Source organism: Hemibagrus wyckioides, linkage group LG04, assembly GCF_019097595.1.
Source record: "Hemibagrus wyckioides isolate EC202008001 linkage group LG04, SWU_Hwy_1.0, whole genome shotgun sequence".
NCBI lineage: Eukaryota > Metazoa > Chordata > Actinopteri > Siluriformes > Bagridae > Hemibagrus > Hemibagrus wyckioides.
The window spans coordinates 25,454,464-25,481,870 of record NC_080713.1 but is presented as its reverse complement, the minus strand read 5'-3'; the positions used below and the strand labels follow the sequence as shown (position 1 = coordinate 25,481,870).

Here is a 27,407-nt window from a genome sequence, read left to right as displayed (position 1 = left end):
TGAGACCGAAGTCCACACTGAAGTCCAGTCGCTTTAGTTCAACCCCGGGCATATGGGACACTGACTCAGAGGCTAAGAGATGCTATTTATTTTTGTTATTGCGATATTCACATTTACGTTCATGGCATTGGGCAGACGTCCTTATCCAGAGAGACTTACATTTTATCTCTTTTTGAGCAGTTGAGGGTTAAGGGCCTTGCTCAGGGGCCCAGCAGTGACAGCTTAGTGGACCTGTGATTCAAACTCACAACCAATTAATAGTCCAACACCTTAACCACTGAGCTTCCACATCCCTATTGGCTACCACATTGGCAAATCATGATAGCATCACTAAAGGTTTATTAGTCAACCCCTAACTGCTGTACACCTGATTGTGTGTGTTAAGTAGCCTTTATCTGTCACATATACACTACTGCACAGTGAAATTATTTCTTCACACATCCCATCCTTGGACCTTGGAGAGTTGGGGTCAGAGCGCAGGGTCATTTGGCAGCTTGTCGTGCTGGGGCTTGAACCCGATCAACAACCCAAAGCCTTAATCACTTGCACTGTGTGCATACATGTGTGTGTGTGTGTGTGTGTGGTCTTTAAAGCATGACCCACGTGAGACAGGGAGCAACACAGCAGATACCAAAGATACATGAACTGCCAAAGACACTATAGTTGTTAATTAGCCAGGAAAAATTGTATTAGAAATTTATACCTTGAGAATATTTTTAAACAAAACAATCTGAGTCCTATATTGTGTAAAAATCCATGTAAAAGCTTATGCATTATCTCTCTCTCTCTCTTTCTTTCTAAAACCACAGCTTGTCATTTTCACCCTGAAGACTTCCCTCTTTATTTTTGTTAACCAGGCAACACGTTTTATAAATCCGTTTATAATTAGTCGTAGATTATGAGGAGCGTCCACTGTACGTGTCCCTGTGCACGAGCTGTTACTATAGAAACAATAACGTGTTAGAACGAGCGCATGAATATAAAGCTTTCGTTCAGCCATACAGTCGTATACAGCTGTTTCTCTGCTAGGACGGCGTCATGTAGCGTACTCACTCAGTAGTGTAATTAATGCTGTTCTTTAATATGATATGTAGAAATAATGAACAATGAACAGGAAACTACAGTATGTGGCAGTCAGCCAAAAATAATGGAACAATCCAATATATAATATCCAACAAAATGTTTCTATCACAATTTTAACGAAAGAAATCAGCCACCAAGCAGCTGCTAGAGAAATCCAGATGTAGATTTGAAGATGAAGATTCAGATGAAGACAAGAAGCCTTCAATTATTGGTCACATACACAGTGAAATTCTTTTTTTTTTTTCACATATCCCGGCTTGTGGAAATTGGCTGAAGGTCTGATGCAAACAGCACACAAAATTAGAAAGTCGTCATCTGATTGCCTCGATTCTACAGGATTTCTGGGAGACATGCGTGGGTCTCGTTATTTTTTCTTCATCTGGAAACTAAGCCGTCATGAAAGCAACAAAGCTCTGGAAGCCGGTGTGTTTACAACTGTGACAATGAGCGCTTTATGAGGAACAGTAAAACCCTGGATTTTCCAAATGATGCAAAGTTCACAGTAAAGACTCCAAAAAAAGATGATCTTTTCTTAAAGTATGGTTTCACACCCGTCTTATTTTGGAAGAACATCGCCTCTAAACATGAAACGCTTTGTGACTGGTTGCTTTCCATGTCAATCACATGCTCTACTGGGCGGTCCTTGGCCGATAAAAGCTGTAATGGAGTCCAGACCTTCTGCTGTCAGTCTGAAGATCAGGCTAAAGCCAGACTAGGGTCTGAGAACAGGGACATGTCTAGATCAGAGAGGGTTAAGAGCTTTGCAGAAATTCCCAACACTGGCAGCTTGGCAGTACTAGGGCTTGAACCCCCAACCTTTTAATCAGGACCATGAGGGACTGATGATTATATAAAACATTACACAAGTTCTGGCATGAGTACAGGACAGTGTTTACGATTACAGCGGCTCCTCCTAGACGTCACAGCCACCACAAACAATTCCTCCCCACACCACCAGAGGGCACTCCAACATATTTATTCTCTCTGCCCTTAAGACTCGCATGATTGTGCTCACCTCTTTCGTATTTTCTGATTATTTACCTAATTCATTTTCACTCTTCAGTTGTTGGACCGTTGCAGGGCATGTGATTATTTATCCGTGTTTGTGGTTACTGTTCGCTCTGTGAATAGCTTTTGTTTTCCAATTTATTCTCGTCCTTTGTGTTCTAACTTGTGGGTCTCTGTTCGTTTAGTCTTTCCACTTCCATTGAAATCTTCCGCATGTGTATCTGTCCTCACCCTTATTTTCTGAGATACATTCAGTATTCAGCATTCAGGTATTTCCTCATCATTCTCCGTCTTGGTTTCTGTATAGCTGCTTCGTGAGTTCGTGAGCTTTTTGTTAAAAACACTATACCCATATAATCACACAAAAAAACCCTTTTAGACAAAAATAACTTAATAGTGACTCCGGTTCGTTTTTATTCTTAAGACAGAAAGAGAATGCGAGATATTGAAAGAATAATAGTGTGAGTTGAATGGGAACAATGAAGCCATGCTACAAGTCAAGGTAAGACTGAATAAGTCCTCTTACATAAGTGAATTTCTGCTTCAGTAAAGACAATAACAGCTGGTAGGTTAAGCCACGAACGCACGGCTTCCTGCTAGACCACAATCCTGAAAAACACCGGCGTGCTATTTGCTAATGGCTGCAGTAAATCCAGCTCTTAGGATCTACTTAGTTAATGGAAATGCAACAAAATAGTTTTTCGAAAGTTTTCATGCTGTCACAGTGAAGCCTGGACTCTACTGTGTGAGCGACCTAAATGTTTTCCAGCTGTCATTATCATTATCACATGCCTCTCTATAGGTTAACCCTGACCTGGCAGAGATCGACGTCGGCGTGGATGCTGACGGATCGATCGTGAAGCACAGAACACACAGCAGACGTGACCTTGTGCTACAAAATGTTCATGTCTCATGGTGGGAGATTTGGCCTGTGCATCTCGCTCGTACATCATCATCCTCCACAATAACAACAGAATAAACCGAGTGTGTGTGCGAGTTTCTGCTTCAATAAACTGGATTCTGCAGCTTTTATGTGTGTGTGTGTGTGTGTGTGTAACTGCAGAGGAGACCTTTGTTCTCACTGCGGCAAGCTGATGTCATTTTACTGTTAGTTCTATTCCCAATTTCATCCAGTGTTTACTAAAAATAATCGAGGCGGATTCTAAACACATTCAAATGTGGTTTTTAAAAAAGAACATTTTCGATGATTATGTAAAGTTTTCTGTAAGGAGTTTTATTAAAGGAGCCTCCGGTTTTAGGACTTTATATCATAGAGGAAATAAGAGACTGGTGATGATGATGATGATGATGATGGTGATGATGATTTAATGCAGCTATAACAGAATAAAAAAAAAAATGTAATCACTGTGGTGTAAAAGAAATAAAACACTTTGGGCCATGGCCTTTAATTATTTGTCACATTTTTTATGAGGAAGAACTTTGAACAACTTGTATATTCTCATAAAGAGAAGCCATCATGGGGCAACATTTATAAAGTTTAATGTTAAAGTCTGTTTAATTAAACCTTAACCATGCTGTATGATCTAATGGAAGACCCCCCCCCCAAAAAAAAATAAAAAAATAAAATAAAAATAAAAAAAATAATGGTTTATTGTTTCCCTTAAACTTATTTAGAAAAATTATTCTAAATGATAAATATTTTTAAATATTTACTCACCTGTTCTATTTTATTTTTTTTTTCAAAATGTCAAAAAATAGGTTTGGAATAAATATCCTAAACATTAGAATTAAACAAAAATATTTATTTACCTATTTTGTTTTGTTTTTTTCTAAATCATGTGAAAAGTTCTGAATAAATATTATAATAAATATTTATAATAATATTATAATAAATATGAAATACATTCAAAGTATTTATTTACCTAATTTAATTTTTTTAAATCTATATATTATGTAAAAAAAAAGAAATAAATATACATATATTAATAAAAAATAATTTAAAAAAAAGAAATAACAAATAAATATATATCAGAATAAATATTATGAATTGTAAAGTTTTGAAAACTTTTTATTTTGCCTACTTTTCTAAATATTTACAAATTCTGAAGAAATATTATAAATGTTACATACATATTTAAAATATGTAACTGTACCAATGTTTTTAAGACTGTCCTTTTAAACAACAATTACCAACAGAAATGTATTTGAAGCTTGCTTATCTATCTATCTATCTATCTATCTATCTATCTATCTATCTATCTATCTATCTATCTATCTATCTGTCTGTCTGTCTGTCTGTCTTTCTTACTTTCTTTTCTTTAACTATTTATTTATTTATCTTCTCATTTATTATTTATATGTGTCTGTATCCCGATTGGCATAAACTGCACTATGTAGTATCTACACAGATGCTAAGTTACAGTCTATCCTGTGTCATAAGCGCACGCACAGCGCCAGTTAGAGTAAAAGATCACGCTGAATAACATGACTGTTGGTAAATAAATCTGAAATAAATTCAATCTGAAGCTGAAGTGTTTCTGTTATATAACGTTTGCTCACCTACACAACTTCATCACCCATCAATCACACTCCAGCCTCGGCGGCTCACCTGCTCGAGTGATGTCAGAGCGATCCCGAGCAAACAGACCAGGACTCTCTCTCTCTCTCTCTCTCACCTGCATAAGAGCACTCAGGCTAGATTCTGAGAAAATAAGATTCAGGCTTTTTTGTTTCTGTAGAATGATTGGCAAACTGCTCCTCAGTTAATGAATGTATGCAGTGAAAGGACAGGACTGTTGTTAGAAATACGGCTGGCGCTGTATTTCACACACACACACACACCTTTAGTGCACTTAGCCATAGCCTCTGTTTAATATGTAACTCGTTTACTTCAGCAAAACACAAGACATTCACTCGAGCAGCTGGAGACAGCAGCCTAGGTGTGTTTTAGATGCACAGGTGCATGTGAGGGAGAGAGAAAAGAGCAGGAGACTGGAAAGAAAGAATGAAGAAGAGTGGCATCCCATGGGAAATTAATGTGACAAAAAGAGCCTTCAAGTACAAGTGATGATTAGAGGGACAGGCGATGAAAGGAGAGAGAGAGAGAGAGAGAGAGAGAGAGACAGAGAGAGAGAGCAAAAAAGGACAGAAAAGTCCATAGAGAGTAATCCTGCTGCCTTCAATCAGAGCCTCCTGCTGGGCCAGGGATAATGTGGGACAACGAAGAGAGAGAGAGAGAGAGAGAGAGACTCATGGGGATATTAATTGAGATAAACGAGAGAGGACAGATGGAGGTGATAATATGATTTAACAAGGCCACCAGAGCGTGAATCAGTGTGTCATATTCCGGGGGTGTTTGACAATATGTGCATTTCCCTTAAAAATTTCTCGCTGCTTGATTGCAACAATTCTAATACACACTCATTCTGTGCGACTTCTTGTGGGTAAAGAACTCTGAGACCCGGAAACGAAATTTTAACAAAACCGTTCTGATCCAGGACTAACCAAATCTGGCTAAAAACGTTTGTGTCTGTCATGTGGAAGTAGGAGAAGGTTTATTGAGGTTGCCAGGTGGTGATTTATGACAGCAAAAGGGATAAAATATTACTGGAAATTCAATACCATGTAAGAATACTATTTTTATTTATTTATTTTATTGATTTTTATTTATTGATTTATTTATTTTATTGATTTTTATTTATTTATTTATTTAGATATATTTTTTTATTCAAGTCTAAATCTTGAATGTTGGAATCTAATTGTATAAATAAATGAAATTTCTATCATTGTGCTCAAAACTTGAGTGACTGAAGCCCCGCCTCAGCTTCTCTCCTATTGGCTGGCACGTGGTTATGCCATAAAATGACCCATAATCCATCGTTGCTTTATTATTTGATTTGATTCTTGTGCAAAAATCAAATGTTCTGGAGGGAGATTTGGCGTTTGGGTATAAGATTTAACTAATTCGTGTGTTCACTGCACCTGAGTTGCTCCAAATTGAAATGAATTTTAACTTTAATCAATGTTGTCACGTCTCTGGACACGCCCACATCTAGTCACCAGCGCTTGCTGTCACTAAAGTCACAGGAATTCTCTGTTGAAAATGAATGATCTCCGGTCAAGCTTTAAGCCGTCACTGATAAAACATAAAGTGTAAAGATCTGTGGTTTTTCAGCAGTCATGTTAAGTAAACAAAGGCAGCATGGTGGCTTAGTGGTTAGCATTGTTCCTCACAGCAAGAAGGTCCTGGGTTTGAATCCTGGGTTCGGACAGGCAGGGGCCTTTCTGTGTGGAGTTTGCATGTTCTCCCCGTTCCTGCGTGGGTTTCCTCCCACAGTCCAAAAACATGTACATTAGGCTGATTGGTAATTCTAAATTGCCCATAGGAGTGAGTGTGTGTGGTTGTCTCTCTATATGTGGCCCTGTGATGGACTGTCCAGGGTGTACCCCTGCCTTTTGCCCAATGTCCGCTGAGATCCAGCAGATCCCCGTGACCCTAATTAGGAATAAAGCGGGTATAGACAACGGATGGATGGATATTAAGTAAACATATACTTCTTACTATAGCTTCACATAGCATTAAGAAGTGTATTAATTCTGTCATTTCTTTTACAGCTGGAGCTAATATCAGTACTAGAAAATGAATCAACGTCTTCAGACCAATCAGAATAGAGAATTCGACAGCTGCTGTTTTTTAACCACGTAAGATTTGTATACGAAATAAACATTTTCACACCAAGCAACTGACCTCCTTTTGCGAACAATAAAGATATTCATGCGACAAAGCACTCGAGACACTCTAAACATTTTCTCTTGACCAACATGCAGAAGATCCGGAGCACTCGGTCTAAACCCTGTGCCTGAAGCCTACAGCAGCATGTCGCCCATCAGTCTCCGTCCCTGGGGGTTTCGATATGATGATAACGAGCTTCCAAACAGCTGCAGAGCGAACTCTGACACGTAACATCTGATGGTGACAAAGAGTTAAACGTTCTGAACCTTAAGGGTGCTACTGTTCAGTTCGCTCACAAAAGCACAGCGGAGGATGGATTACTGTAAAAGGTGAGACAGATGGAGACGGAAAACAGAGCTGAGAAATCACGCTGCGTGCTCGTCTCTGAGTCGTCCTGCTATTCACCACTAAAAATATCCCTCACTGGGCCACGGAGATAAGAGCTTGAGTGAGAGATTGAGGGCTAATGAGACAGCTAGAGATAGAGCGATAGAGCGAGTGCGCCAAAAAAGGAATGCGAGGGAAGAGGAGAGGGACACTGTGGAGAGCCGGATATATTCCAGGTGATGGTGGGTCACCCTCTAGGGGAAAAACCAAAGTTCAATAACTGCATAAAATGTAGTTCGTTCATCTTTGGTAAGCATCCTGGTCTATCTGGAGTGCATCCTGGGAATACTGAGTGAGAGGTGGGAATACACCTTGGAAAGAATGCCAGGAGATCTATCACAGGACAAATATTCACAAGCCATCTGTGCCATGTTTTTGGGAGGTGGCAGGAAACCGGAGAACCTGGAGGAAAGCCCTGTGAGATGAACATCCAAACAGATACTAGCCCGAGCTCAAGGTTTGAACCAGGTGATGACCAGCAATGACTGGAAGTCAAGGAAGGAAAACATTCAATCTCTGATTGATGGATTTTTGCGAAGAGAAAGTCTGTCCCTCCCACTCACATAGCCAATCGTAGTGATGTCATATGATGTGGAATGTCATATATGCGGAAGAGGGTCGAGGGAGCACCTTCCTGCAAATATGTTACGTTAGACTGTCCTGTGATGCAATTGACTGGCTTTATGTGTCTAGTAGGAAGCACCTTAGCCTCCCTGAGTGTCAAGTGATGGGGAGCCCTGATTGGTTGGGGAAAATTGTCAGGTGATTAAATGTCACCAAAAATTTGTCTGTTAAAATAGGTAGCCTTTTAACATATACCAAGCTTATCTCATGTACTTACCACTAACATGTTCAAACACTAACTTTCTATTGACCTCAAGTTCCATCAAACAGTTTCGAGGTCTCTGTTTCATGGAAATGCGAAATCAGATGTATGACGTATCCCAAAATTTGATCAAAAGCCTACAAAAGACAAGAGACGCTCCATAACCCATACGCTAAGCATCTGAAAACAGACTAGTGAGAACATTGTGTCGATGGACAATGTGCAACACTGTTCCCCAGCACAAAATTTTAATAGAACTCAGTATGACATCATCAGGCACGAGCCAACGGGATGTGGTCTGTGGTCAGACTTCTGTCATTTACATCAATGTTAAGGCGAGATCATTGCAGCTGTCAACTTCGATCCCAAAAAAGTCTGAAAATCACAATTGTGAGGTCTCGTGACTAGCCTCGGCTTGGCCCGCGGCCAGATTTCTAGCCTTCGCTCCAGAACCTAGTTACTAAATGTGGCTAAGAACAGCCTACTTTCACAGCAAGATGTATTTAAGAAACACTGAATATGGAAATAACGTCGCCATGATCAGATTTTTGTTTTGCAGACTTGAATTAAAACTATAGTTAATTGATAGATATATCATTATACAGATGATCAAATACCTGACTTTGATTTTTACAGAACATTGTACACACACACACACACACCTCTAGAAAAAGCTGATTCCAGTCCGTTAGCTTCACCAATTCCTATCCATGCATTGCTTTTGATAATGATATAATTGACAGGCTCTTAGATGTAAGAAATTCAGCCCAAGCGCACGTGCTCTTACCAGGCGAGTTTGAAGCCTCTCATGAGTGCGGCGCAGAACGTGTGTGGCTGGACATGCTGGCGAGCGGCTGCCTCTCGTCGGGCTGCATGTCGGCATCGAGCAGCCGGATAGGAAAGATAGCGTCCTGCTGTGCTGTCCCATTCGAGAGCTGCTTCAAGCGCTGACGCTGACGCTAACAGGCTCCCTACTGCGCCAGATGGTCCCTCGATACTATCAGGTAGTGCTTTAACTAACGGTGTGTGTGTGTGAGCGAGAGCAAGAGTGCGGAAAGAAAAACGAGCGGGAGATAAAATGGAAGAATAAAGGAGGCGAGATGTAATGACTGTGTAATTCACAATGTGCACACAATCGGTACATTTATCCCTCTCTCGCTCTCTCTGTCTCTCCCTCTTTCTCTTGTTCTGTCAGTGGGTTTAATTCCCTCTCTCTCTCTCTCTCTCTCCCTCCCTCCCTCCCTCCCTCTCTGTCGTTATCTCTCTCTCAGCTCTCACTGCAGCTGAAAAGCGGACTTGCTGAGCCAAAAGCAACTACTGAGCATGCTCGTGCTCATGCCGTGATCTCCGCTCTCTCTGCTGTAAGTTGGATTGTTGTTTAGTCAGCTGAGCGTTTATTCTCTTCTGGTGCTTCGGTTTCCTTTCTCAAGTGCAGGACACAGGGCAATGGCGTGTGGACGTGTATTCGGGGATTATGGAGAACTGTTGTCACTCCCTCCTGTCAGCCTCGATCAGCTTTCTGCTAATCTTTTAATGCACACACACACACACGCTAAGCATGCTCATTATATGCTTCAAGTGGAGGTCATTTTCCTTTCATGTCACCACTGGGTTTGATTCAGTAATCAGATTATATTTGTGGTTAGTCCTATCATAGAGGAAAGTCAGGAACAAAGAGGATGACAGCTTGTAATAATCCCAGTGTGTTATATTAGACTGAAGATTAAAGGGGCGGTGCGTTATTTTTGAGGAGTCCTCTGCTATACCGGAAAACCTCTAACCTCCAGAGGAAAGCTTCATACAACGATTCATACTTCGAAACCTCAGTTATAGGGTTCTACACAGAACCCAGAGCTCCCAACATTTCTAAGAAGAAATTCCTGGAAGGCAGAGAGAAGTGCAAGATGGACAAGATCAAGAAGTAGAGCTTGCCAAGAAGTCTCTTGATTCATTTGCTTGATGCTTAAAATGTATTACAAACAGGAAGGAATCTATTAAACATTTGACCTTTATGCGACCTTGGAATTTATTTCAGAATGATAATTCTATACCAATTCTACATCTGCATGTTCTTCAGATATCACAATAACAATGAGGACCTCAGAGGCGTGAATCTCAGACCTATTGATGAAGACTACAGACATGTCCGTCTCATTCTGTTGTAAATTGGCTTTCTCACAGATGAATTTTATTCATGATGATTTTATTCTATATGAAAGGTCAATTTAATAGTTCCTGCATCTTATCAGGTTGCATTTTTCTGGCCCTGAAACGGCTTTATCTTGGGAACACCGGTCACAAGGCAGGAATCAATTCTGGATACAATATTAGAAAAAGTTCAATTCATTATCCTTAAGGCCTCTAAGGGATTGGCCTCAGAGATTCTAAATCTAAGATGGTCCAACATCTATGGCGTGATCTCAGCAAGGATATGAGCATCGGCTAAAGACTACCCTTTTTTTACACAGCTCTGGTATCAGTAAACTGAGGCTATACACCCAGGTTTACAAAATGGTGGTACCAAGATCATCATATGCAGCTTTTTAAATAAATTTAATGTAAAATCAAGCAATCAAGAAGCAAAAAACTGCTTTTTGGCATGCCGTTGTGTAGAAACCTGAAATTTTTATCACATAGGCTACGGGCTTTAATAAGAACACCTGTACATTGGATAATTCATTCGTTTATCCAATCAGCCAATCATCTGGCAGCAGCACAGTGCATAATATCATACAGATACACATCAAGAGCTTCAGTTAATCTTCTCATCAAACATCAGAATGGGGACAAGTGTGATCTCTGTGACTTTAACCACAAGCTGGCATGTTTCTTGGCATCATGCTATGCTGGTTTGAGTTTTTCAGAAAGCATGGATCTGGAAATTTCACACACACCAGTCTCTAGAATTTGCACAGAATGGAGCAAAAAACATCCTGTGTGCAGAAGGTCTGCAGGCTGAAACACCTTGTTGATGAGACAGAACTGAGGTCTTAGCTAACAGGAAGTCTATATATAATCACTCATATAATCACACTGTGGTGAGGAGAAAAGCATCTCAGAAAACCCAACACATGAAACTTCCAGGTGGATGAAATACAGACCGCATCAGGTGTGTGGGTGTTCCTAATAAAATGGATGGTAAGAGTAGATTTTTTTGCGATGTAAGCTAATTATATCGCGAATTATTAGGTAAGTTAATTAAAACACCACAGTCTGTCCAATTGAATGACCTCAGCAATGAAAACAATCATGTAAATATTTACAATTCTTCTAAACAATTTCAGTGACATCATGTCATTATTACTATCTAGATATACCAGCACTTTTCAAACTTCTTTCATTTTCAGCTCTCTGACAATAATAATAATAATAATAATAATAATAATAATAATAATTATTATTATTATTATTATATAAAAATAAATAAATAATAATAATAATAATAATAATAATAATAATAATAATTATTATTATTATTATTATTATTATTACTACTATTATTATTATATAAAAATAAATAAATAATAATAATAATAATAATATAATAACAATAATAATAATATAATAATAATCATTAATAATAATAATAATAATAATAATAATAATAATATAATAACAATAATAATAATAATAATAATAATAATAATATAATAATAATCATTAATAATAATAATAATAATTATTATTATAATTATATCTGTGAGCAAAAAAACCCCAAACATTTAAAAGAACACTGCCTGGGATTTCTTAGATCATTCTGAAACCCTAAATTAAACCTTGTTAAAAAAAAAAAGAAAAGAAAGTTTGAAATGCAAAACAAGGGCTGCTATTTCCGCAGTTCCGTCTCAGAGCTTGGCTTACATAAAAACTCCCGAGCGAGTGCCAGAGCTGTATTGTGAAAGTGGGCATTCTGTGCTGTTTCTTAACTACGCTGATGTAGAGGGATTAAACAGTGGGAACAAACAGCTCGAGCTGACACGCAGCACGACCTGACGCCTCATATGACCTGCAGAAAACAGCCTGTACTGAGAAGTTCCATAAACACCATGCACACACACACACACACAAGATACACTCATTGACATGGCCACCACGGAGCACAGACAGCTGCAGAGACCACAACAACCCTCAGGATTCTGAGAAAGCGCAAGACTGTGAAGGTGAGAGAGCTCAGACGGGGAAAAGACGGAAAGAGACAACGGGTATTTTAGAGGCTCTAAATTATAGACTGACTCGGTGAAGATGCTTGTGCGGTCTCGTGTCACTCCGACATCCACACGCTGGATAAATATGGATAATAATGGGCTTTACATCACTCCCATTATAATCTCAACCTAGTATAACATGTTCAGCAAATACCAAATGTATTTTCTTGTACCAGATTTGATAATAACCCCTCAGTTACACACAACCCAATGCATCTTAGATATGGTAAAATCAACCATTTGGGGTTGGAACCAATAAATATAATAACATAAGATATTATCTTTGAACATGAAGCCACTTTTTTGTGTACAACAGTTTCCAGTTACAAAGAATTAAGTATTATGGTGCACACAACCAAAAATGTGATGTGGAGGTTAGGAGGTTAATTTATTTGTATACTATTTTTAACAATGGAGAGCTGGACAGAAATCAAGGTTTAGGGCCCTAGTTAGCATGACTGTGTTGCGGACAGCATGTGAGGTCTATCTGAGTTGTGCACAGGACAGTATTTATGATTAGAACAGCAGTTACATAAAACATCAGCATCAGCTGGATGATGGTCAGGTTACAGTCAAGGACAAAGAATTTGGACCTTCAGTTGCATGTAGCTCTGTAGAATCTATTCGAATTCCCAGGTGTTAAAAAACAGCTAAGAGCATCAGGGCAAAGCATGTGTTTAAGAGTTTTTGGAGTATATTTACGTTGCTTGAAGAAGACTTTATTATCGCTACACAGACATTACAGCTGAATTCTTTTCTTCGCACATCCCAGCTGAGGAAGTTGCGGTCTGAGTGCAGGGGTAGCTATGATGCAGTGTCCCTGGAGCAGAGAGGGTTAAGGGCCTTACTCAATTGCTCAGCAGTGCTGGGGCTTGAACCCTGACCTTCCACAGAACCCAGAGCCTTAACCACTTGAACCACTTTGCCCCAAATCCATACATCCTTCCATCTTTCCTTCTATCTGTACAGTGTACCCTACACAGGGTTTTGCAAGGAACCTAAAGTCTGTCACAGGAGACTTGTGGAACAAGGCAGGGGGGACACCCTGAACAGGGTGCCAACACATCACAGGGCATAGGCATGCACACACTCACACACTACGGACAATTTATTAGAGATGCCAATCAGCCTACAAACCATATTTGGACTGGGAGAGGAAACCAGAGTACCTGGAGAAAACCACCAAAGCATGAGAAGATCATGAAACTCTGCGGGCACAAAGCAGATATGGGGATCAAACTAACCCTGGAGGTGTGCAGCAAACATGCTAACCACTAAACCCTGTACCTCCCATGTTACTATATCTTTATTATCTTACTATTATGTTACTATCCCAACATTTAATATCTGACTCTCTTTTTTAGTCGTGATAAGGAACATCTTTAAACCAAACAAAAACTGTCCTGTTGCTACACTTCCCATGCTTCTCCATTTTGCTCAATGGGAGTGCAAACTTTTGATCTCACCTAAAAGCAAACTGTTTATATTAAGCTTTTAAAATATCTCTTTATTTGTGTGTGCCAAAGAGGTATAGAGTAAAAGAAGTATGCGTGTATAAGGGACAACATGTAGGAACAGGCTGTGGCTGTTTTGCATTTAAAATTATTTAAGACGGTAATTATTAAAGAGTTATAAAAATAAAACACCTACTCCAAATTGGATAAAAAATCATATAAAATATGAAAATACAAAAGCATAAAACTCATTTCAGCATTAACATGAATTTGCCAGAACATGAAGTACATCATCTACTGGTCAAAGCAGGTAATGTCTCTCAGGATCCTGTGTGTAGTGTGAGTAGAGCAGGAGGATGTGTGGTGCTGAACGGACAGCTCCTGTCCTGCCTCATATACTGTATGATGCGAAAGTTTAGGCCCCCCTGTCCAGGTCCCATATTTTGCTAATTAAAATTATTAAAAAAATATATACTTTTCTGCAAACATGAACACAGTTATATTTTAATTTCATTACCTTAAAAGAGTAATTATTGGTAATTACAACTAACTTCTTCTTTCGGCTTTTCCCTTCAGGGGTGGCCACAGCGAATCATCTCTCTCCACCTATCCCTATCTTCTCCATCCTCAACACTTGCACCCACTAGCTTCATATCCTCATTTATTCCATCCATATACCTCCTCTTTGGCCTTCCTCTTTGCCTCCTGCCTGGCAGCTCCATGTCCAACATTCTCCTACCAATATACTCACTCTCCCTCCTCTGAACATGTCCAAACCATCTTAACCTGGCCTCCCTAACTTTGTCCGTCAAACGTCCAACATGAGCTGTCCCTCTGATGTACTCATTCCTAATCCTGTCCAACCGTGTCACTCCAAAAGAGAACCTCAACATCTTCAGCTCTGACTCCTGTCTCTTCCTCAGTGACACTGTCTCCGAACCATACAGCATGGCCGGTCTCACCACTGTCCTGTACACCTTCCCCTTGATTCTCGCCGATATTTTTCTATCACACAGAACTCCCGACACCTTTCTCCAACCATTCCAACCTGCCTGCACTCGCTTATTTACCTCTTTCCCACACTCTCCATTTCTCTGGATCCCAAGTACTTAAACTCCTGTACCTTCTTCACCCCTTCACCCTGTAATCTTACTGTTCCACTTCCCTCCCTTTCATTCACAGGTAATTACTACTAACTAATTAGTCTTAATTGACCTGTTACTCGGGGTGAAATTTGTCATTAGGAATTCTGGTCAGATGACAATAACAGAGCATAATGAATTTTCTATAATGACTAAAAAGCTGACAGTTGAGCAAATTGCTGCCTAGAAAATAGGGGGAAGACATAAAGAAAGATTTCAAAGCACTTCCACCTCGATGTCTGAAACGTCATTAAGAAATGGCACTTAAGAGGCACTGTGGAGATCAAGGCACTTGATCTTCATCTGGAAGACCAAGAAAACTCATATGAACTGATGAAATCAAAATGGAAATCTTTGGCCACAATCACCAATGGAATGTTTGAAGAAAAAAGGATGATCTTCATGATAATCATGAGAGTGGATCTATTATGTTTTGGAGTCATGTGGCAATCAGTGGTGCAGGAAATATTACACAGATGGATAGATGGAATAATGGATTCTGGTAAATATCAGAAAATTCTGGAAGAAAATGTGAAGCAGAGTCATATAGACAACTTCAGCATGAGTTCACTCTGTAAGATGAGTGGAAGAACCACCCAGAGGTCAACAGGGGTCCTATGAAAGGTCCTTCCCACTGAGGGGCTTAAAAAGCTGACAAGTAATACAGAGCAGCACAAAGGTTTAGCAGAGTCAGTAACTGTAGCTCCATATATGGAAAGCGCTTTGATGAAACAACCAATGAGTCAACTCCAGGTACTGTACATAAGTCTCCACTCAGCTGATGGAGGTATGGAGACGAACAAACACACACATACATACACACCTACACAAATATATGAATAGACAGCGATCTCTAACCCATAATGAAAATCCTCCTGTGAGTGTTGTGTACACAGCTGCAACACAAAAAAAGCACTTCATTCGATTTCCTGCTGCTGATCCAGACAAAACCAGACACGCTGACCTCATACTTATTACATTACACTCAATCAGTGACATTGAGAGACTTATTTAGCATCAAAGCATGATGAATAGAACAGAGAGAGAGAGAGAGAGAGAGAGAGAGAGAGAGAGAGAGAGAGAGAAAGTTGAACTCATTCTCATATCATGAACTCATTCTCATATCATTCATATCACATGAATGCACAGTTATATATTCTATATATATCTATATAGATAGATAGATAGATAGATAGATAGATAGATAGATAGATACTCTATTGATCCTGGAGGAAATTCAGGCATCCACTAGCAACATACAGAAAGGCAAGATTATAACAACACAGTACCCCCCACCCCCACTCCCAAACTAACAGTTTATATATTCTTATATTCGTTTTTTTATTACATTTGTAATATTTGTATTGATATCACTTGGTTTACATGTTGTGTTGCAGGAAAATAAACAATGATGCACTGGTGGGCGGAGTTACCTGAACCACCCCAAAGAGTACTAAAGTGACTTGTCAGTTTAATAAAGTTCTATGTTTTGTCCGTTTTTAGTTACGTAAATGTGGAACATCGAGGAACGAGTTCGTTCTTGTTATTATTTATGTTATAGCTGCTGTAAACAGATCCCTCCTCAGCTTTAATACTGTGATAAATCTTGTCTGGAACAATTAAAAAAATCTAATCATTTTATCTGCTGGTTAAAATGATAACCAGGCATAACATTATGACGATATTGTGTTGGTCCCCCTTTTGCTGTCAAAAGAGTCCTGACCCGTCATGCCGCCCTGTCACCGGTTCACCACTGTTCCTTTCTTGGACCACTTTTGATAGATACTGACCACTGCAGACTGGGAACACTCCACAAGAGCTGCAGTTTTGGAGATGCTCTGATCCAGTGGTTTAGCCATCACAATTTGGCCCTTGTCAAACTCGCTCAAATCCTTACGCTTGTCCATTTTTCCTGATTCTAACACTTCACCAACTTCACCTGCTGCCTAATATATCCCACCCACTAACAGGTGCCATGATGAGGAGATCATCAGTCTTATTCACTTCACCTCTCAGTGGTCATAATGTTATGCCTGATCGGTGTATGAATCCTACAGACATTTAAACATTAGTTCTTGAGATTTTGTCATGGATGAACAGACAACTAGCTACTCTGAACACTCTCAGAGTACTGATGCATTTTATACTGTAAATCTGAAGTAACTCATACACTGCAGAATTTAATGAAATAGATTACAGCCTCATAGTTAACATAGTTACCAGAGTTTTGTTAGCTGGAAGGGCAAAACCTTTTGTTTTCTTTACAATACCACGATCACATGATGGCGTGGTCAGTGCATTCAGCATGGAGGATAAACATGATCGCTCTCTCTGGACTTTAGAAACAGCTGGGTGACATTTCAGCATCAGGATCAAGCGAAAAACAAAACAAAACAAGACAAAAAAAAAAAAAGAAGACTAATTACTAAGCAAATAAAGTGCAGTTACTGATTAACGAGGCGGAGAACAGTGTGCTAGATTTGCTCTCAGAGCTACAGGAATATACAAAAAGAAACTGACAAACAACACGGACAAACACACACACACACACAAACACACACACACACACACACACACACACACTGGGGCCCATAAGTGAGGATGGAGCATGTGTTCACATCAGCATGGCTCTCATTAAAAACTCAGCTAGGGTCCTGTTTTGCCGCAGGCTTTCCAAAAATAGATCTAACATTTAACATAAACAGAGAAAATGAGAGAGAGACAGAGAGAGAGAGAAGGAGAGAGAGAGAGAGAGAGAGAGAGAGAGAGAGAGAGAGAGAGAGAGATTATAAACTGAGTAGGAGGACAGGGTTGCTGTAAAATGAGACAATAGAATTGTGGGGAGATTTGATGGATTACATAAACTACAGTACTTTCTTTTGGCTGATAAATTTGGCTCATTTTAAGGTTCTTGGATAAAAATAAGTACAAAATAAACAATGACAGGACCTGGGAAATAAAAGTGGAGTTCCTGTTACCACCCTAGAGGTAATTATTATTATAAGTGTGCATCCAGACATGTTTCTTTATTCTCACATCATCATTTATTCTTAAAAAATTACACACTTGGCATGTGGGTGTGATGGCTGGGTGTCCACATACTTTTGGCCAAAAAGGAAATTACCAGAAAAACAAGTGTGACAGTAATCAGAGTCTCCAGAAGCACTGGACCTGACATAAATTCTCTCTAAAACGTTGTCACAAGTTGCTAAATATTAATACTATACACTTATATAATACACCGATCAGCCATAACATTATCACCACCGATGGGTGAAGTGACTGACACTGATCTCCTCATCATGGCCCCTGTTAGTGGGTGGGATATATTAGGCAGCAAGTGAACATTTTGTCCTCAAAGTTGATGTGTTAGAAATAGGAAAAATGGACAAGCGTAAGGATTTGAGTGAGTTTGACGAAGGGCCGAATTGTGATGGCTAGACCACTGGATCAGAGCATCTCCAAAACTGCAGCTCTTGTGGGGTGTTCCTGGTCTGCAGTGGTCAGTATCTATCAAAAGTGGTCCAAGGAAGGAACCGTGGTGAAGTAGAGACAGGGTCATGGGTGGCCAAGGGTCATTGGAGAGCGAAGGCTGGCCCGTGTGATCCGATCCAACAGACGAGCTACTGTTGCTCAAACTGCTGAAGAAGTTAATGCTGGTTCTGATAGAAAGGTGTCAGAATACACAGTGCATGATGGGTCAGGGCAGCAAAAGGGGGACCAACACATTGTTAAGCAGGTGGTCATAATGTTATGCCTGGTCAGTGTATGTTCTGCTGTTTATCTAGCACTTGTGTAATACTGTATACACATAACGCTGTCATGCTGATCCCTCCACCTACACCCAAACATTTTTTTCTTCACCAGCTCAATGATGTCTCTGAAAGGTCACATTACAAAGAGCATAAGGAAAGAAAAGTTCATACCCACGTCTTTGCAAGGCCTGACTGTGTCATGTTCACAGAAAAAAAGTGGATATCTGACTGTAAATGGCTTTAGATGACTGCAAGTTTGACTCACGCCTCACACTACTTCCCTCTGATTGGCTGATTAGTCACCATGGAGATGACTGATTATGATCAGAGTTAAAGCGCAATATTTTAACTGTTCCAAGGCAACATTCAGGGACATCTGTTCCCATGGCGACAAAGAGTCATTCAAAATACGCACACACACACACACACACACACACACACAGCAATTAAAACTTAAGTCACAAATTGGTTTGTATTCATATTCACACACCTGGTTATTAAAAGCCTCTAATGTTATGAGGGACATGATGTACACACACACACACACACTAATTAGACCAATCAGATCCATAATTTCAACCAGACTAGGGTATATTAATTTATTATAATGAATAGATTTGTAAGACATTTGCTATGATCAAGCCTATTGAATGTGATTCAAAAATGAATTGCAAAGAAATTAATAATCCTGAATTAGCTTTATAAATTATTTTAAAAATGATTAAAAAATTATCCCAAAATCTACAGTATCTCAGAAAAGTATAATGTGGAATAATTTATATCAAACAACAACAACAACAACAATAATAATAATAACAATTATTATTGTTATTCCTATTATTACTATTATTATTATTATTATTATTATTATTATTATTATTATTATTATTATTATTATCATCCTCACATTACCCATCACTTCTTCCAGGACTACATTTCTATCTTTCTATCTTTCTCAACTGTTTAAACTAAACTCAACAATTTCTCTTTAAATAAAATTTTCCCCATAAAATCAAAACATTTTTAAGCCTCCATAAATAAATACAAATGTAACTTCACTCCAGTGTGTGTACATTTTCACTGACACTACATACAGTAATTCCCACAGTCATCTGTCTGATTTAATTTCATTTAAATATGATTAATACTTCATAAACTATATTAATAAACCATATTAATAAACGTGGCCTAATTTGTAAAACACGGGAGTTGGAATGATTCAGACTCAGAGTGAAGCATCAGGTTTAAAGCCCACAGGCTTTTACTGAACAAAAGGCGGATACCTAAGCGCTCCGATACAACAGCACATGATCAACCAACACTTCTCATGTCCCACATCCTGAGAACTGAGGGCATGAAGCCTTTATTATCGCCACACATACATTACAGCACCGTGGAATTGTTTTCTTCACCTAACCCAGCTGAGGAAGTTGGGGGTCAGAGCACAGGGGCAGCTATGATACAGCGCTCCTGGAGCAGAGAGCTCAACTGCCCAACAGTGGAGCTTGGTGGTTCTGGGGCTTGAACCCTGATCCTCTGATCAACAACCCAGAGCCTTAACCTCTTGAGCCACCACTGCCCCATATAGGGCTTTACAGAGAGACAGACTAGTCATAAAGCAACATTACAGAATAAAATTCATTGTTTAAAAATGAAGCATGGAGGATAAACATGATCTTTGGACTTTAGAAACAGCTGGGTGACATTTCAGCATCTGGAACGAGCAAAAAAACAAAACGAGAGAAACAAAACAACAAGGCTAATTATAAAGCAAATAAATTGCAGTTACTGATTAATGAGACAGAAACATTCTTAGAGCTACAGAAAGTGACAAACAACACACACACACACACACACACACTGGGGCCCATAAGTCAGGGTGGAGAATGTGTTCACCTCAGCATAGATCTCATTAAAAACTGACTTAAATGATTAAAATGATTAAAATGATCCCAATTATATATATTTTGAATTCCTTTATATTAAATAATAACAATTAACAAAAATATAAAACAATAATAATAAAAATAAATAAATAAATAAATAAATAAATAAATAAATAAATAATTAATAATGTCCTTAGATATTCCATCCCTACATCCAGGACTACATTTCTATCTTTCTCGCTCCGAATTCAGGAAGCAGAGGCTACAGTTATGTTGACTCCTGTTTGGATCAAAACCTACATTTGATATGACATCAGAGTAAAGAGTAACCTGAATCCCGTAGTCATCATTAATGAATTATTCCCTCACAGAGTGTAGGGAAACTGTGGGAATAATATATTGTTTACATTTCACCTGATTCATGTGATGCATCAATACTCACCAAGACACCTTTAACTGGAGAGCGAGTCATAGAAACCAAAAATATTATTTTATTAATTGAACGTTATCATTATCATTTCTATCATCTGAATGATTTAAAACATGAAGTCTGATTGTAGAACGAGCCGAAGAGAAAATATCCTGTGCGTCCTCTTCAATTATAAGCCCCACCCCCTTGTTACGCTCCTCCTCCCTTCACTTTTCCCAGCAGACTTACAGGCAGAAGATTACGACGCTGTAGCTGAGGGCTGTTGAGAGATAACTACCGGGGTAATGCTAATTGTAAATTATTATTATGTAAATTTGTAATAAAATTGTTGCATCACCAGTTTGCCCTCTTGTCATTTACATTTAGAGTCAACAAACCATGTGACTTGAGCAGCACACAAGAGTTTTTTACTTGTTTTGCTAATTTTTATTATTTAGACACACCTATCCATCCAATATCCTTCTGTTGTCCTGCTTTTGTTCATTTTGCTCCATGTACAATGTAAAATGTCACTAAAACCCATTTGACTTCAGCTCTTTGATAACACCATCCATCATCATCATCATCGTAATCCAACACCAAACTCACCTATTTTCTTCCACAAAACTGAACTTCAGCTCACGGTCCGGTTTGTAAACACTGATATACCCGTCCTCTCTCTCTCTCTCTCTCTCTCTCTCTCACAACGCTCCGTGTTTAAAAAAGCCCAACAATGACATTCCACGGCTTGCAGCTGCACTGAGGGATCGACTTCACAAAAATGCCGCAGGCTTTCAGATACTTCACCAGAGACAAAGCCAGAGCGATCACGTGATGGTGTTGGTAAATCTCTGAAATCTCTGAGCCGAGACCGAACACAGACAAACGCCTCCATGAAGCACTGTGTGATAATATGACATGAGCTTTGTGTCCAGACTTTATCTCAACTTGTCTGACCCATTGTCAGTCCTGCAACCAAAAAAAAAAGAAGAAGCCAGAAAGTTATGAGCAATCAGCTATTTTATGCTGATTAAAACAATGCTGTTTTCTCCTGAATATATCTAAATAGAGGTTACGCTGACTCTGAAGGGTTTAAATTCACATTAAAGCAAATTAAAGCAACTCGGACAAACCAAGAAAGATCACAGGTTTATATTAATGCACTAGTTTCCAAGAAAACACACATGCACAGACAGAGCTAAAAAACATGTGAAGTTGTTTTAATAGTGAGGTTTTCACTTAGGTTTTATGGAAAGGAGTCTTTATCGGTTAGCGCTTTATAACACTCTGTGATGTCAATTTTCAGGGGAAATCCTCAGGATGGAAGGAAATGTGAGGTTTCCATAGCAGGGCAAGTTGAATTGTTATTATTATACACCTCTACGTCAGCAGACGTCCTCCCTCTTCTGAGCTTTGAGCTGGTGCAATACTGGGATCTGATCTGTGTGCCGATCTAATCAACGCACTACCCCGCTGATTACTATCCAATAAAATCATGTCCCTTCACCGTTTATTTCTTATTCTAGTTCAAAATAAGGTTTATCCATGTCCCAAGAGGTAAAATGTTCACCCCTATTTGTAGGTTTTCCACACAGCAGTTTATTTTTAAGCCCAAACTGCAGGTTAATGGCTGCTTTCCACTGGAAAGGCACACTCAGCCCCAGTGCTCAGAGTTCATTCAGGGTGCAGGATAGCCTCAAGCTCTGGAGCTGGCAGGAAGGTAGTCTGGGAAAACACCAACCTCTAGCGGATACAAAATGAAGAAAGACTTCTGTATTTTTGTGCTGCTGCATATACGGGCATAGGAACGGCCAGAGGTGGCACTGACGCATGAGTACTTCAGTACTCCCACATGACCGCAGTAATCTTTATGATATAATCAGTGTGTGAAGGAACCAATGTTTAACATATCAAACACGTGACATGTGTCGGCTTATCATATGTCTATGAGACATGTGCCTGTACTTTCTCAGTATGTAAATATACACCACAGTGCTGTTTAAGGAGTGTGAATCAGAGCCTGGGTTACATGATATAATGGTAATGTGAAAGCAGTCATGTAAAACCTTGTCCTTTTGCATCACACCACATCTTTTATTCGATTATTCTTTTATAAGTGCAAACCTCAAGTATTTTAATTCCAAAACTCCGGACCAACCGATTAGTATAAACACATGTATAACACACAATCTGGACTTCCCTATACAGGCAACACAATGCAATTGATATGGATCTCCACTAGAGGGCAGGACAGAGCTGAAGTATCCCTCAACAACAGATTTCCTTAAATGTGGTAGCAAATATCTATTCATGCAAGCAGACTGGTGCAGACTAATGATGTTCTGTTAACCTCTGCTATTAAAACAACCGCCAGAGTCGCATCCTGAACCCGTACAGTGTAGAGTTACAATATTATAATGTCTCGGATGTGATACAGCATAAACGTGTGTGAAAGACAATCCAGCAGAAATTCACTGACCCCTGAAGTTTTCTCAATCTCCCTTTCACGCTAAATATACTCTCTCTCTCTCTCTCTCTCTCTCTCTCACACACACACACACACTCAGGCAGGAGGTTTACCTCTACCTGCGCATAAACGGAGTCAGGAAGCGAGAGGAGTCGTCATCATGGCTGCTCTGCTGGCTGCTCGGCTGACTGCTGTGACAGACAAACACACACCCGTCAATCATGCTATCACCATGACGATCAATTTTTTTAATAGTGGACATTTTAATGGGAACATTCAGTAACACATGATAAAAACATTGGATCATCGTCTCATTTCATCAAAGCAAATAACCTGAAAGGCAGAAGTTTGCAGGTAAAAATGGCCCTGTGTGTGTGTGTGTGTGTGTGAGAGACATTAGTTGGTCACCAGAGGGCGCTGTTGCTCTCAGGCTCTTCAAATGTTCAACACCAAAAAATTGGATTAATTTAGGCATCTACTACAAAATAGTCACATTATATTTCAAAAGCAAAACAACTACAGAAGTATTTAGTACACGACTGCACCATCTATAAAATAAGTAAAAAATATTCGTATAATCAGTTACAAAAAAAGAAAAATATAAATAGTATATATTAAAGTAAAATAAAATATAAAATCTATACATGTGCAGCTTTGTCATTTAATTTAATGAATTTTGGCAATTTTTTTTTTATGTAAAAATCTTGCACCAGAAGAAAGCTTATTAATGTGAGATTAGTGAAAGGGGGTGGGGCTCATGTTGAAGTGGGCGGAGAGTTCAATAAACCTACAGAACTTTCAATCACTCCAGATTTACATTTTGATTGGCTCATTTGAATAAAATCTGCTCTATTTTGCATATTTGGATGGAAGACAATCTCACAAAAAGTACTTTGCATAGTACAGGTACACAATAACAAAATAACTGTTTAACATTGGCCAGAAGTGCAACTAGTAAAAGTGTCCACATGAAGAAGTGCAGTTAAATATGTAAATATATGCAGAAGATGTAAATAAATCTTCTTCTTCTTTTGGCTTTTCCCTTCAGGGGTCTCCACAGCGAATCATCTCTCTCCACCTATCCCTATCTTCTGCATCCTCAACACTTGCACTTCATATCCTCATTTATTGCATCGGTCTCACCACTGTCCTGTACACCTTCCCCTTGATTCTCGCTGATATTTTTCTATCACACAGAACTCCCGACACCTTTCTCCAACCATTCCAACCTGCCTGCATCCGCTTCTTTACCTCTTTCCCACACTCTCCATTTCTCTGGACTGTTGACCCCAAGTACCTTCTTCACCTCTTCACCCTGTAATCTTACTGTTCCACTTCCCTCCCTTTCATTCACACACATGTACTCAGTCTTACTACAACTGACTTTCATTCCTCTTCTCTCCAGCACAAATCTCACTACAGATCACAATGTCATCTGCAAACATCATTGTCCAAGGAGACTCCTGTCTGACCTCCTCTGACAATTGGTCCATCACCATAGCAAACAGGAAGGGGCTCAGAGCCGATCCCTGATGCAGTCCCACCTCCACTCTGAACTCCTCTGTCTGCCCTACAGCACACCTCACCACTGTCCTGCTCCTCTCATACATGTCCTGCTACTGTATAAATCTGCTTCATCCATACATCAATAGCTTAGCTTGAACTGGAAAACATTTCGAACCGGATTCAACACCAATCGGCCATTTTCATCCAGAGAATCCAGGGTACTCAGCCATGGACTGGTACCTCCGTAGATCTAAACACATTTCCACCAGCAGGGATTATCTGCTCACATGACATTTGGAGACGATCTGGCTAACCACATCCTCTAAACCAGTGCTTCCCAAACTGTGGGCCGCGGCCCCCTGGTGGGCTGTAGAGGTATTGCAGGGGGGCCGTAGCTAGGCTAAATCAAAATATTAAAATAATTAAAATATTTTAGAATAGAATATACAGCACACGTCACCACTGTCCTGCTCCTCTCATACATGTCCTGCACCACTCTGACATACTTCTCTGCTACTCCTGACTTCCTCATACAGTACCACAGCTCTTCTCTTGGCACCCTGTCATACGCTTTCGCGTCTACAAACACACAGTGCAACTCTCTCTGACCATCCCTATACTTCTCCATCAACATTCTCAGAGCAAAAATTGCATCTGTTGTGCTCACAACCAACACCTTTCTTCCTGTCTCCCTGATCACATCTGCTGTAGTTTCCCAGTCATCTGGCAGCACTACCCTGACCACCCAGAGCCTGCCTCAAATTCTAGTGCAGAATAGTATAGAATAGTGCAGAATAGTATAGTATGTATAGTATAGAATAGTATAGTACAGTGCAGAATAGTATAGTATGTATAGTATAGTATAGAATAGTATAGTGCAGAATAGTATAGTATGTATAGTATAGTGCAGAATAGTATAGTATGTGCAGTATAGTATAGTATAGTATAGTATAGTATAGTATAGTATAGTATAGTATAGTATAGTATAGTGTAGTGTAGTGGAAAGTAGGAAAATGTCAACACGACTGAGACCGGTGGAATTTCAGTTGTTGCTGTTTCTCAGCTCTACAAGCAACATAATTTAATATCACCACAATCAGTTTTATTAAACCTACACAATTTCCAACACAGTCTAATTCCAGCTGTGGAACACTCAGATGTAGGCAGGTTTGACTTTACAGACTGGTATCTGAACAGGACTGTGTCGAGATTTCCGGCAGCACCACTGTATAAACATTTCTGTACCATTGTTGTATCCTGTTGTATATTTCTCCATGTGTTTATCTGAAAGTGATTTAATAAGGACAGTGAAAGCAAGAGGAAGAGGCTGTGTGTGTGTGTATGTGTGTGTGTGTGTGAGTGAGTGTGTGTAGAAGGCTCTGCTCTGCAAACCAGTCAGAGAGTTGACACAGTGTGAAGATGTTGAATTATTCATAGTTTATGCTTCTTTAATGTCAAACTTGTTTTCGGCCAGCATGTTGAGGTGACGGAGGTTTTAATCCTCAGCCGAGTGACCGGACGGACTGTTCAGTTTTAAGAAGCCTGTGTTAATTATGCATCGAACACAACAGAGGTCTAAATTGATCTCAGAAGCATAAATGATCTCAGGGACATCATTTCTAAAATCAGGGATGGAGCTGAGACGATATTGTAGATAGGGATGTAATGTTTAGCATGGATAATCGATCCAATCGATCCAATCGATCCAAATGAATCGAAAAACAAATAAAAAATACATCTAAAAAAAATCTAAATATATAATTTGGTAATGGGTAACTACTGATGATCTAAATAAATATAAAAATATTTAATAATATATAATATAAAACTTTACATTTTTGTTGTAAAAATAGGCTAGCAAATTCAATTTTGAAATAAATCTGTTAAAATAATCCTTCATATCTATTAATTAATCATATTTATTATATATATGTAAGACCACATTGAAAATCTGAGAATAAGCTTTAAAATCTGGAATCTGGAAATAAACAGGTTTCGGAAAATATTTTAAAAGAATTTGTTTCATATTTTCCAAGGTTTCCAGGTCACTATTTAAACAAAGTTGCGATATTGACCATATGCCTCTGTACGAAAGGTCAGATTTTCCCTCACATTCAAATATAATATAGCTAATAGCTGTGTGTGTGTGTGTGTGTGTGTGGTATTCTGAGGTACTGGTACACAGATGTAACTAAGTGTGTATATATATATACATAGTAGATAATATGTGTGCGTGTGTGTGTGTGTGGCGAAGTGGGGGGGGCTATTTCCTTGTCAGGATATGTGTTAAAATGTTCAGCGCTTCTCAAAAAAAGGTTCTTTTAGGCTTACGCAGTGCTAAGCTACTGTATAAATCTGCTTCATTCATACATCAATAGCTTAGCTTGAACTGGAAAACATTTCGAACCGGATTCAACACCAATCGGCCATTTACATCCAGAGAATCCAGGGTACTCAGCCATGGACTGGTACCTCCGTAGATCTAAACACATTTCCACCAGCAGGGATGATCTGCTCACATGACATTTGGAGACGATCTGGCTAACCACATCCTCTAAACCAGTGCTTCCCAAACTGTGGGCCGCA

At 39.2% G+C, this 27,407-nt stretch overlaps 1 protein-coding gene across 5 annotated transcripts in view; it reads right to left on the bottom strand.

Moving 5' to 3' along the window:
* The window catches only part of gramd1bb (GRAM domain containing 1Bb), a 130,148-nt gene that overhangs the window by 41,288 nt on the left and 61,453 nt on the right, over window positions 1-27,407 (bottom strand). For 2 of the 5 annotated variants that reach the window (XM_058387379.1, XM_058387383.1), the window contains one exon: window positions 23,435-23,506. The exons of 1 other annotated variant lie outside the window; for it this stretch is intronic. In XM_058387379.1, coding sequence (XP_058243362.1) covers window positions 23,435-23,506 — 72 coding nt within the window. Of the gene's footprint in view, window positions 1-8,784; window positions 9,199-23,428; window positions 23,507-27,407 lie in introns of those variants that run through there. 2 more of the 5 variants (XM_058387385.1, XM_058387381.1) reach the window with 2 other exon arrangements.